This window comes from Spermophilus citellus, assembly GCF_964194105.1.
Source record: "Spermophilus citellus genome assembly, chromosome: 8".
NCBI lineage: Eukaryota > Metazoa > Chordata > Mammalia > Rodentia > Sciuridae > Spermophilus > Spermophilus citellus.
The window spans coordinates 18,902,592-18,916,444 of record NC_138189.1 but is presented as its reverse complement, the minus strand read 5'-3'; the positions used below and the strand labels follow the sequence as shown (position 1 = coordinate 18,916,444).

The following is a 13,853-nucleotide window of genomic DNA, read 5'->3' as shown; positions in this document are numbered from 1 at the left end:
CATTTTAAGAACTTTTAGGGTAGCAATCTGAGTTAAATACAACTTGCAATGAAGAATATAAATTCAAGGATTAATTTTCATATATTAATGCATGGCATTTAAAAATGTGTGCTAATATATTCACTTATTCATGCATTCATGTACCAGCCCATATATCCAAACTATTTAATAAACTATTTATTGAGTCCCCACAGTAGAACACGGATAAAGTTAAAGAATTTTAAACAGGCTAGAATTGATACTTAAGGTATTTTGAGGTAGCAGATTGGTGGGAGGAGTGTGGCCTTATGGGAAGTCAGGCACTGGGAATGTGACCTGTGGCAGAGTGAACCAGATGGGCTTCATGTGGGAGGTGGCATTGGGCCTGACCCTTGAGGTTTATCAGTGGGATATAAAAAGGAATGACAGTCCTGGAAGAATCGACCACCGTAGCAAAGACAGGGGACTGGGTGGTGCACCAGAAAGGGCTGGCCTTGCAGGAGGGTGGGGTTGGGGTGCAGGAGTTAAGGGAGATGCACGTGGGGTCCTGGAAGCCTGAGTGCTGGTTACCAGCTTGGGCTTTGTTCCCAAGCACTGGCAGCCGTGGAAGGTTTTGCTCTCTGGGGGAAGCCGGGGTGAGGTTTGCACTTCAAGCTCACAGTGCTCCTCACACTGTGGTGTGTACACACATCGCCTGGGATCTTACTAAAATACAGCCGCAGAACCAGTAGATGTGGGGAGGTGGTATCTGAGATCTTGTATGTCTACCAAGCTCCCAGTGCTGGTCTGCAGACCCCACCTTGAGTAGCAAAGCTTTTAGGGATGGCTCCTCCCCCAAGAGGGTGAATTGGAGCAGGAGGAAGTGAGGCCAAGGGACTGATTAGGAACTAACATGTGTTGTGATCCTAGCTGAAAAGGTCTGAATAGGTTTTTTTTTTTTTTCAATCCAGGTTTGCTTAATTCACTAATTTATATATTCATGTATTTTATTTAAGCATAAGAAATGATCTCATTTTCAGGTACAGTATTTATGTAGAAGAGGAATGCTTAATTCAGACTTTGGAAAGTATTAAGTAGATTTGATTGAAAGCGTCTCTGAGATTTTTCTGTAGTCATCAAAAAGTCTAAAGAGCTGAGTGTGATGGCATGCATCTGTAATCTCAGCTACTGTGGAGGCTGAGGCAGGAAGATTGCAAGTTCAAGGTCAGCCTGGGCAACTTAGAAAGACCCCATCTCAAAATTAAAAAGACTGGGGATATAACTCAGTGGTAGAGCACCCCTGGGTTCAACCCCTAGTAAAACACACACACACACACACACACACACACACACACACACACAGCTCAAAGGAACAAAATGGCTTCTTTAAGTGTGAAAAGAAAATTTGTACCAGGAGAATTAGAGGGAAGACCTGCCTTGCTCAGGTGAAACCCGCCATCTCCTCCCTAATGATTTCATTTTTTAAAAAATCACCTATAATCACTTCCTCTTGTTTTCATCCTTCTTTATTTTGGTAGTTTCATTTTTATTTCATGATCCATCTTATTTAGCTGTCTCATTTCTAGGGTTTCTCAGCTTTTTAAAAACAGATTTAGCCACTTAAAAATATTGTTCTTGAGCTGGGGATGTGGCTCAAGCGGTAGCGCGCTCGCCTGGCATGCGTGCGGCCCAGGTTCGATCCTCAGCACCACATACCAACAAAGATGTTGTGTCCGCCGAGAACTAAAAAATAAATATTAAAAAAAAATTCTCTCTCTCTCTCCTCTCTCACTCTCTCTTTAAAAAAATTAACTTTAAAAAAAAATATTGTTCTTAATTTTTAATTGACCGAGTTGATGCATAATGATACTAATATTTATGGGATACACTGTGACCTTTCAATATATGTGTACACTGTATTGAGATCAAATCAAGGTCATGGAATATCCATAATCTCAAATATTCATGATTTTGGGGGTATTGGAAACATTCAAAATCCTATCTACTAGATGTTTTGAACTGTACAATAAATGTGAACCATACAATCATTTTTTACTTTCTTAAGATTTTAAGCACTTATTAGGTAAATAAGTGCTTAAAATGCATCTAGTTGTTTAATTAAATAAAGAAGTGCTCAAAACTACATGTTGCTCAAATTCATAAAAACTTTTATGCATTGTATAAAATTGACTGGATCATAGATATTATGACGTCAATTATATGTTGCATTGTTATGTGTTAACTGCATTTCAACTCAATCTTTTTAGATTATACCTTCTTTTTAGGTAAAAACTTGAAGTATAAAAACATTAGATTTATGCCATCTTGACTATATGATCTTTCTAAATCAAGTAATCCTCAAAGTTTATATATAAACCTTATGGACAGTTACCGCATACCTGTCACCTGTGGGGGTCTGAGGGTCTGAAATATCCAGCCTGGTTTGCATCTGCTGTCTGAATGCTTCCCGGTACACTGGCTGAGATGGTGTATGAAGGTCATGTCCAGCCAAGCTGTGGGGAAACAGGCCACCACCCTGATGTAGACCGACCTTAGACGGCTGACCCGTGGTTTATATTGAGAAGGAAGAGTGAGCAGAGGCAGACAGCAGTGGCCTGGCCAGCTCAGGCTGCTCTAGAAGAATACTATGTATTTACTGATTTAAACAACAAATATTAACTTCTCATCATTCTGGAGGCTGGGAAGTCCCGGTTCAGGGTGCTGTGGATTCAGTGATGAGGACTCTTCCTGGCTTTTGCATGGTGGCCTTCTTTCTATGTCTTCAAGTGGTAGACAGAGAGTCTTACAAAGGCACTAAATCTTTCATGGGGGGCTCATCTTCATGACCCTTTGAAACATGATCACCACCCACAGTTCTCACCTCAAAAGCTACCATGTTGGGGGCGAGAGCATCAGCACAGGAATTTGGAGAGGGCACAGCATTCAGTTCATCACCCAGAGGGACACGGGCAGGGCTTAATCATGGATGGAAAGGAAGAGGAGCTTGATATACTAAAGTGGCTTCAAGTCTGAAGTCTAGGTGACCACAGGACAGTATTTAAATGGCATCATGGCATCAGAAGGAGGTGTACTGGGGGAAAACTGTCTTCCAGAAAGAGCCAGCAGGTTTTCAAGGTAGAGGATCCAATCAGCAGTCAGAAACATTAGGTCTGGATGTCTTATAGGGTAGGGAGTAGAGCCATGGATATAGCTGTGGAAGTTGCACTTGTGGGCAGGGGTTAAGGTGGCCAGTGGGCAAGACACTGCATGAAGAAGGGAAGTGAAACAGAGGCCGCATCATTGGGGAAGACCGCTGAGAGGGTCCAGGAGATATCAGGATCAGCCAAGGAAACTAGGAGGGTACTTCTATGAGGCCAGATAATGGTCCCAAAGATTTCAGGCTGAATTCCCTAGAACCCATAAACCCTACCTCCTCTGGCACAGGAATTTCACAGAAATGACTGATTGATGGATCTTGAATTATCTGGGTGAACTCTAAATATGGTCACATGTGTCATTACATGAAGAAAGCAAAAAGAGAGAAGGTGACAAAGGTGGGAAGGAGGCAGCCATCAGAAGCTGGGAGAGGTCAGGAGCAGACCTCCCCTGGGGTCTCCAAGGAAGTGTGGCCTTGGCTGCCACCCAGTGGAACCCACCTTGGACTTCTGAACTCCAGATCTATAACAGAACCCATTTGTGGTGTTTTAAGTCATGAAGTCGGTGGTTATTTGTTATAGCAGCCATAGGAGACTAATACAGCATGCTCACAGAACTAGCTTGGAGGAGAAACAAAAGAACATGGTATTGTCCCAGAAAACACAGGCAGGGAAAATTGAGAGGGGTATGTGGCCAGTGGAGATGGGTGCTACCAGGGAGATAGAGGAGGGGACTGAGAAGAGAACAGGAGCTGGTGATGCGACCTCCCTGGTGGGGAGAACATAGGTCAGATTGAAGGATCCAAGGTATGAATCAGACTCGGGAAATGGAAGCAGTGGGTGTAGACTCCCCAGCCTACAAATCAGAGCAGATTCTTGGAGTCTGCATATCTTATTTTTTAAAACTAGTAACACAAGCTCTTGTTAAAAATGTAAATAACAAAAAGAAAAAAATGTAAATAGCACCAAAAGTGCTATTCAATTCAGAGCCTTCTGCACCCTTGCTTCCTGCCCTGGTCCTTAGTCTGTTGTTCCCCAGAGGCAACTTAACATTTTTTAGTGTCTACAGTTTGAACATCCCTAATCTGAAATTTGGAAGGCTCCAACATCTGAAACTTTTTGCATGTTAACATGATGCCCCAAGTGGAGTTCTGCACTTGACCTCATGTCATGGGTCACAGTCAAAATGCACATGCACTGAAAATATTGCATACAATTCTTTCTGTGCTATGTGTATGAGGTGTGTATGAAATGACTGAATTTCATGTTTAGACTTGGGTCCCCTTCTAAGATATCTCATTATGTATGGGCAGAGGTTTCAAAAAATATATCTGAAATTCTTCTAGTCTTAAGCATTTAGAATAAGGGATGCTCAACCTGTACCTCTAGAAAGAATTTTACAATTGGTCAGAGTACTTCTGTACATAATCCCCTGTTGGTGAGCTGTTTCCATGTTTATGCTATTAAAATCAATGCTGTATTGAGCATGCAGGAGCCAATGTCTTGAAATATTTGGGCTGATCTCCCTGGGTAGATTCCTAATGATAGAATTACTTTCTCAAATGCTTTTAAGGATGAGATAGATGATGTCCAAATGACCTATAAAAGCATTTGGGTACTTTTCATTCTCTTACTTTATATAATTGCCCTTACTTCCCTATATCCTTAGCAATGCTGAACTTTGTAAAACCTTTTAATTTTTGCCAGTTGAGATGATGGAAAACCACCTGTTGTGATTTAGATTACATTAATTGTGTGTGATGATATGAGTCATTTCATGTGCTCACTGGCCATTTGTATTTTTTTTCCTGTGAATTGCCTGTCTTCATTCAATGTTTTTCATTCAATATTTGTTGGAAATTGTGTGTTTAAATGAACCACTTCTAAACACAGGGAAAAATCCTACAAACCTCATATAGAGCAAAAGGAGTCAGACAGAGACTGGTGTGCACAGGTTCCGGTATATAAAGTTCAGTGACCAGGCAAAATTGATTTGGACATTCTAAACAGGATAGTGATTAGAGAAGTGACCAGGCAGGGATTCTGGAGGCACTAGACTAGGAAGTGTTTGGAGGAGATGGGTAATATTCTGTTTCTCATCCCAGTTTCTGGTTTTGTTAGTGTATTCACTTTGAGAAAATTCATTTTTCTTAGTATAGTTTGGATCTTATGTGGCATCTTAAGATCATGTGTTAGAGGCTTGGTCCCCAAGGAGATGCTACTGGGAGGTGCGAAACCTTTAAAAGGTGGGGCCTAGAGGGACGTCTTCAGGTCATTGGGGGGGTGCCTTTGAAGGGAACAGTGGAAGCCTGGGCCCTTCCTCTCTTCTCTTCTGCTTCCTGGTCAGGAGGCAGCTGTTGTGTTCCACCTCATACTCGTACCATGATGTGCTGCCTTGCCCAAAGTGATGGGCCCAACCAAAACTGTGAGCCAGATAAGCCTTTCTAAGTTAGATGTCTCAGGTATTGGCTGTAGTAACGGGAAGCTTGATCATGCAGAGCTGTATGCTTATGTAGATTTGTCCAATCTCCTCACATTATACTTTCATTAAAAAAGAAAAGTAAGGCCTATTTTTGAAAATATTCTTGAGTGCTTACAATGTGTCCCATAATGCGGACCAGCCAGCCAAGGCTCCTGTTCTCATGGACTTAAAGTTCTTGGATAAGTTACACTTGTCAAATGCTTAGCTCAGTACCCAGCACAGAAGCTCACCAATGTGTGAGCTGGCAGGGTTCACTTTAGAGAAGGGAGAAACTAAACGGTCTCATCAGAGACCTAAAAGGCATGTCCCCTTCCTGGAAGGTCACCTGTATGTGAGTGAACCTGGGAACCGAAGCTGTAGAGTGAAACAGGACCTTGCAAAGACCTAAGTGAAAGGAATGGAAATTGATCCCGAGCCTCCAAGCAAAAAGTTTTAAGCAAGCAAATGACCTGTTTAGAACATGCTCCACCTTGCCCCACCCCTGCTTGTTCTTCCGCTCCCCACATCCAGCAGGCAGCCTGAAAAAACACCTGCACGTGTCTGATGGCAAGCTCAGTGAGAATGGGTTCTACTGTGACCCCGCTCAGGAGGGCCAGGAAGTGTGGCCCTCCACCCCTAGCCAGGGCCTGTGCCTGCACTAAGCAGGCCCAACTGTGCTCTTCTGTAAGGTTCATCACTGCTTTGCCCGAGGGCTAAGAACACCTGAACTGTGGGAAGCAGTCTGCAGCTGGACGCAGGTCTGGGCCCTCCGAGATCACTCCACCAAGCTGCTGTCTGTCATCATTAGGTCTGGGAGACACGGGAGGGAGTCCTTCCCCTCACTCTGTATCTGAGAATCAGAGGCCAGACAGATCCTTCTGATTACAAAGTAATCGAGCAGAGAAACAGCGACAAGGTGCATCCAGGGCTCCCCCTTGTCTCCTGCCCCTTCTTGTTGCAGCTGTAGAATTTGCATCACATAGAAAAGGTGTTCAGGGACAGTAACTTAGTGTGGAAGGAGGGAACATGAAGCTGCTTTTGCACATAATCTTTTCTTTGAGATTAAAGAAACATCAAAGAACAGAGGTGCTGATGGAGGACAGTAAGGGACAGTGACACTAAATCCTTCTCACACTGGCCTTCTGTTTCTCATCCTGGAGGCGCTCAGAGCCTCCTTCCTTTACTATAAAAAGCCCCAGGTCTTCCCTGAGCTGCCCAATGACAGTCTGGTCACAAGGAGGTCAGTAGAGGTGAGGAGGTGGCCAGGCACCTCAAGCAGAAGGATCACGAAGGTGACCCCGTGCACCCTGTCCTTCATCAGCGACAGCCAGCACCAGAGCATTTACTCACTCTTTAAATGTGGGTCCAGTGTTTCCCCTGGGCAGGGGCACCCCAAATGCATGGAAGAGGAGGGCAAGAGGGGTTCTTCCTGGGTGTCCCTGTGCCAGTCACCACGGGGCGGCAGGGGAGGAGGGGCGAGGGCTGACTTGCTGCCAAGGTTTGAGGCTGTCTGCGTTCTGTTTCAGGGGAGGCTCAGAAGCAAGAAGGAGATGAAAGCCTGGCCGCCGCCGGGGTGTTGACAGCGCCTGACGCTGTGAGGCCCGCTGTCAGCTCCCCAGCAAATCCGAGCTGCGGGAACCCGCGAGAGCACTTTCATCCTTCATTACCCCAGTTACCTTCTGCGGAAGGAGAAGTAAACAGGCTTGGAAGGGAAATAATTAAACTGACAGAGGAACAGGCGGCCGCTGGACTGGAAGAGGTCAGGAGAGAGAGTCCCACCGAGGGCCGGAGGAGCGAGCCAGGGCTGTCCCCGCAGGGCCTGGCCTCTGCGGGGGAGCTCTCCACGTCTCCCCTGGTCAGCCTGGAGGACACCAAGCCAGTGGCCGAGGATTCCACACGGGAGGACGGCGAAGGGGTCCCGGGGGGTGGAGACACCAAGAGCGCCGTGCCAACTTGAGAGGGATCGGGGTCCGACGTGATGGCACACTGGAGGCACCAGGGACGGTAAGGGAAGGAGGGGACGTCCAACACGCTCTCGGGCCGCTTTCTCCTAAGACACCTCCGCGTGTGCAAACGAGCCCACCCTGCTCCCGCTGCAAACTGGGCACGTTCCGATGATTTATTCCATGCGGGTCCTCGAGCGTCATCTCTTTCTGCGAAGACGCGCTGCTGTGACACGGCCGGGCGCGGGGATCGTGGCTGCCAGATGGCTGGTTCGCGGCATCCGTCTTTCTGTCGGCATTTGTTTTATTCGAGATAAGATGTTTTTCTATTAGCATTTAATGTTGTCGATCAAAATTATGGGGAAGAGCTGGGAAGGGACGGGTTTTTAATCAGGCCTCCGTCGTGGTAATGGCGAAGCGGCTGGAGGGAGAGGTGTAATTGAGTGGAATGTGTCCACGGGGCCCTCGGCTGCACTCCATCATGTCAGGGCCCCAGGACCTCGCAGCGTGGGTGTTCCTGGCTTCCCGCCGGCAGCACTGTCTGTCACCGGGCCGACTGGCAGGCGAAGGGGACTTGGGCGGGCTGAGAAGGCTGGCTTCTGGTTTGGAATCCGCAGCCCCTGCCCCTCTGCAGCCTGCGAGGCTGAAGGATTAATTGATCTCAAGTGAAGGAGCCGGAAGGAGGGGAAGGGGCAGGGGACCCCAGGGGTGCTCTGACGTTTTGTTTCTGAGATGAGATGAGGGCTAGATCTAGAAATGATGGGCCTCCCGATCCGGCATGTGCTACCTACCTGCTTTGATTGCCTTTTGGGGCTGGGGAAGAGCTGCTGCTTATGGGTCAGTCTAGTTTCCTGGACCAGCCCTTCACACCTTCAGAACATTCAGGCCACTGCCCCGTGCCACCAGATGCTGGGGTTTTAGAGACAAGACAGAGCTCATGGCCCTACAGGGCAAGAGAGAGGAAAACACCATGACTTCACTACAGCGCAGCCCACGGACAGGACTGAGAACCAAGTGTACAAGGTCAAGGGCACAGAAAGAGGGAACAGTCCCCCCCCCCCCCCACGCCAGCTGCTAATTTCCTTGGGGATGAAATGAGCCTTTCCAGGTGGACCAGAGCTTCAGGGAATTGCAGAGCATCAGCCCACAGACCCTTCTCTGAGCCGGGCTAGGTTCCTCTCCCCAGGATGGTCCAGTGCCGCATCCCAAAGCTCAGAACCCCTCTGAACCACAGTCACTCTTTTGAAACGCCCCCTGCAGGGAAAAGAGAGCCTCCCAAGGTGGCAGGGCTTGGAAATTCATCCTAAGAAACCAAAGCTTGTTCCAGGGCCATGGTCCTGGGTGGGAAACCTGTACAGGTGGCCAGCCCCGGCCTGCACTTCCTGTGGTTTTCGTCTCCTGTGACCCTCTCCTGGCTGAATGACAGCCCGTCGGATATTGTACTGCCTGACTCTGAAGGAGGAAGGAGTGCAACCAGAAGGGCCCACTGTGTGGGCCTCCAGCTGCTGCTCTCCCACTCACCAGAGGTCACCCACCTTGAGAAATGAGAGAGTCCTGGAGTCAGTACCCTGTTGCTCCTTGGGACAAGGACACGTCCTCAGTCCCTGACTGCAGAGCCCCCAGTGTTCCATCCCTGCCTCTGTGTTCCAGTCTGTCCATCACCCCTCAGACCTACCCCATAAGTCCTGCTCAGGGGAGGTGGCTTCTGCAGCTCCGAAGCTCACACAGGCCAGCAGTCAAGAACTTCTCTGGATTGGGCCTCAACTACTGCACAGGACACCAGAGCCACCAAAGGAAAACACAACCAGATTTAATACAATAATAACAAAAAGAAAAATTTTGCCACAGAAGTTCTGGTGTTGACACACAGTTAGCCAAGCGTTTATCTTTAAGGCTCGTTCATCACCTTTTGGAAAGCTGGGCTTATGATAAACTCTAACAGATGTCATCAGGACCAGAAAGCTCTGGGAGCCCCAGAGAGCCTGGGCTTTGGGGAGATGGGGACAAAGGGAGCTTTGACTTAAATTCTCTGTGTACAGTTAGCTTGGGAGGGTCATGTGTTATTAGGTAGACCAGGAGCCAGTGAGTTAGGACCCTGTCACATAGGATCCAAGTCCAACATGCCATTCATATGTGTGTGTGACACTATGTCCCCTCCAACACTGTTCGTCTGTCCCTCAGACATTAAAGGGAGCATCAGCAATTTCTTGTGGTTGTCTGCCTGTCTTCTTAAGAGTTGTTGGGAAAGTTTGTGGCATTCTTGTCCCCACTCCACCAGATGACCCCACGCCAATCATGGTTCTCTCAGCAGCAAGTCACCCTTACAGGAATGTCAACAAGAGGGACGGGAGTTCTCTTGCATAACAAGGAACTCTGAAGTGGGGCACTCCAGGGCTGGTTCATTCCAGAAAGTCAGCAGCGATCTGGGTTTCCATGTCCCTGGTTCACGTTCCCCATGATAAACAAGACAGCTGCACCAGCCCCAAGGATCACCTGCTGCCACACGTGTCCCAGGGCAGAAGGAAGTTTCTCCCGACATATGCAGGTGGGTGCTTTAGGAACAAGGAACCCAGTTCCTGCCACATTTCATTGGTCAGAATCATCACATGCCACCTAACCAAGTCACATGCCTATGTCTATACCAGTCCCTGGCAAGGAGATGGTTCTCCTGTGATGGGGTGGAGTCCATCGAGACTTACCCTCTGGGTTGGGGAGGAGTCTTGTCCCCAGATGCACAGGCACTGAAGGGATAATAGGACAAAGCAGACCATGTCTTCGAAGCGTAGGAGACTTGGAATAGATTTAACTAGACTTTGAGCCTCACGTGTCTAGGGTCTTGCAGCTGTCCTGCTCTGTAGGCGGAGGCTCCCGCCTGTTAGACTCTACAGGTGTGTCTGTCCACTTATTGTCCCAGCTGGCTTGCCTACAGAATGCAGAAGAGTCTGGATAAATGCAGCTGAGCTGGCTGTTCTCCTAATGAAGGCTTCTTCCCACACTCTGCCTTCCTGGGGATGCTATTTCTTTCTTTTAATTAAGGCATGTGGAGATGGATCAGTGTTTGTAAACCAGGCATTTCTCATCTAGATTCCTTCCGGTTCCACACTCCTCCTGCCCACCTGCCACCCTCTTCCCCTGCCTTCTCCCACAGCTTGCCCCAGGACCACTGGCCAGAGACCTGAATGGCCTCCGCTCCCAAACACATATCCCCATCCCCTTGGCAAATTCTAGAACCAGGCTCTGCCATCAGCCATTCGCACTTTGGAGTGAATTTTCCCATGAGTTCCTCCACTGGGAGCGTTTGCACCCTGCTGATCATACGGCATGGAAAGTTGTTTCCTCTTGAAGGAACTTCAAAGACCAGATGCTTGCTTATTGAGGGCATCTTTCCTGGCTCTTTACAATGACAGTTTCCCTTGTCCCTCTGGCTGTCTTGCTCCTACAGCACTGTGGGTGACGGTACCTACTTCTCTTCAGAAAAGTCTTTATCTGAGCACCTTCTCTCTCCGGTATCATTCTGGAAGCCTCCATCTGGATCAGTCCTCCTCCTTACTAACACCGAGGGTAGCTTCAGACAGCTCCAGTTAGGACTCCAAAAAGTCAAAGCCCAACTCACTGCTTTAATACATTCCCTTTTCCCTAAATTTCTTTCGGCACAGAGAAAAAAAAAATTGAAGATCAGAGACATGCGATCGGGAGCTCAAAGCCAATCTAATTAGAAAGAGAAACCGAAAAAAACAAGAAGGCGTTGTCTCTCGATATTACTGTGGCTCACAAAATAAAACAAGTTGATACAGCATGAAGGCAATTTAAAGTGATAGATACAGATGTGCTGTCTTACATTTCATATCACCTCTTTACTAAGAGAATTTTTCTTCTGGATGCAGAGAGAAAGTCTGCATAATGCTGGATGGTTTGATCTGGAGAATCTGTGAGCTCAGGAATATATTTGGGGATCTTATCCAAGGCCAGTGATAGCCTATTAAAGTTAAAACAATTGGCTTTTTAATTTTTTTTATTTAAAGAAAGAAGGAACTTCTATTCATGTGCAGACCTTGCTAGATTGGGTTCTGTGATCATCATGTATCGCAACTATATCTTTTTTGTTACCTGAAATAAAAATGTGATAATTTTCCTGAAATTGATAATTAATTATATTATTTGCCTTGTTCTCCCTGCTACTCTCCCTGCAGGGGCTGAAGATTGCTTCCAACGGTATTGTAGCAACTCATCCAATCTGTCACCTAAAATTATTTTATCATCTGGTAGTCATGAAAAAGATGGGGGATGTAAAGATTTTATGCTTTCAGTCGAAAAAGGCAGATCTAAAATCAGTTAGTTTATTTCCTGCAGTCTTTCAAGTTGACCAAAGTGCTCGCTGATTTGCTCTATTTTCTTACGTTTTTAGTATTTCTGTGTATATGCACTAAAAAGTCCCGCTCAGGGGAAAAAAAATTCACTGCAATTCTGAGAAAAAGCTTATCCTAAACATCTAAAGATAGCATTTCTAATTATTGTCTACATTGTGTTTAAACTATGCAAACTTGAACATTATTCTCATTTTACCAGCTGTGTCTAGGTAGAGTCATTACATCAAACGCTTCTAATTTTACAAAAAGAAATCAAAACAAGTGTGTGTTTAAGTCCCAGTGACAAACTCGAACCCTGTGAGTCAAATAGGCAAACTGATTAGCAAGCCGCTGGGAAGTCAAAACAGCAAATATAAGGAGATTAACAAAACAGATCTGTAAGATTCGAGGAGTAAAAATAGACTCCAGAGGCCATGCAGGGTCCGATGGGCGGTCTTGGTGGCACACATAAGGTTCTATGCCAAGAGCCAGATGTCTGCCTTGTGGTTCACGGTCTTCCCTTCATCAATCCACCCCCGCCCGCCACCCACCAGGAGCTGGGATAGCAGGGTTCATCTCAGCCAGCCATTCAGTGGATGCAGAAGTCCTTTTTGGAAACCTCAGAGGTAGCCACCTTCACCTGGATCCTTCTGGTTGCATGACACTGTCCTCTAAGTCAGCACAGTCCATTAATAGGGAGCTGTTTTTCCGACTTAGAGCCATTGCTTTAACTAGATATTCATTAGATCCTTATCAGGTAAGCAGGTGCTGTGCACCTGTTATGAATAATACTTGATGAAATCTTCAGAACAATCCAGTGTGAGGATCTTATTTTACAGATAAGAAAACCCAGGTTCCGAGAAGTTGAATGACATGTTCAGGTCACACAGCTTCCAAAGCTAGGGTCCAAACAGCCTTCTGACCTGAAACTGAGTTGGCCACTGCGGTGCTAGACAATTCCTTTGCCCTCCCAGAAAAGTGGTTGGCCCTCCGATTTGTTACTCGTCTCTGGAGCCTCCCAGGATAATGTGCCAATCCTACTCCCATTAACAGAAGGGAAATGAATGAGTCTGCTAAGGGGTCTCCCCGGGCCTGTCTAGGGGCCGAGGGTGGGGAAGAGGAAAACTACAACAGAAGACTTTAACAAGCACCTGCATTCTTTGGGAAAACGAAAATCAAACCCCCTTGATGATCCTGAGTCAACCTTTCTCTGGGCAGCAGAGGGGAAGACAGGGTGGGGGTGATTTATTCCCTTCCTGAGGATTCTTAGGTAATTGCTGCTGCATTTTCACAACTTTCTATTGTGCATCTAAGCAAACAGTCCATTTAAGATCAGGATATTTAAAGACTCCGTTTGCTAGTGCCCTTTCAGTGCTGACCGGTAAGTTTCCAGTGAACATTTCAAACTAGGAGGAACCAGGTGGTGGAGCAAAGCCACCAGCCTTTTTCTCCAGTTGTCACTAGGGTTTAAGGCAAGATGTTAAAATAACAAGTTCGTCCTCCTTAGCGGCAAAAATAACCAATGGGGATGGGTTTCTGGCTGTGGTTCAGTTTGACTCACTGCCTGATGAGTCTGGGAGAAATGGCCTCTGAGCATCCAGGGAGGAAAATCCACAGCTGGGAAGTGGGTCTCCCGGGAGGCAGTTACCACAAGTGCTTTTGTTTGGTGAATGAAGGGCATGCCAAGACTCTTCTCGTGTGTGTACAGGTTATAATCTTCAAAAAGGGAGCAGGACCCCCACCCCAGCCCCAATCAAAATCAGCTGCCTTTGGGGCCCACCACTTCCCTCTGCCTTTGCAACTTGTCCTGGCACAGGTAATTCCAGCACCTTCTGATGCCAGCACCAAGCCCTGAAACTCACCAGTCACATGGCTTGACTGACAATGACTTGTACGTTTGGGAAGTATACCAAAGGCTGCATTCAGAGGCAGAGGCCACTGCCCAGCTAGGCTGGTGCTTGCCTCATCCCTCCTTGGCCATTGGCATTGA

At 47.0% G+C, this 13,853-nt stretch overlaps 1 protein-coding gene across 2 annotated transcripts in view; it reads left to right on the top strand.

Moving 5' to 3' along the window:
- CCDC149 (coiled-coil domain containing 149) overlaps positions 1-11,645 on the top strand; it is a 98,690-nt gene extending 87,045 nt beyond the window's left edge. For both annotated transcript variants that reach the window (XM_081303151.1, XM_081303150.1), the window contains one exon: positions 7,101-11,645. In XM_081303151.1, the coding sequence (XP_081159277.1) occupies positions 7,101-7,531 (431 nt within the window). In that variant the 3' untranslated portion in view covers positions 7,532-11,645. The remainder of the gene's footprint in view (positions 1-7,100) is intronic.
- Positions 11,646-13,853: the final 2,208 nt, after the last annotated feature.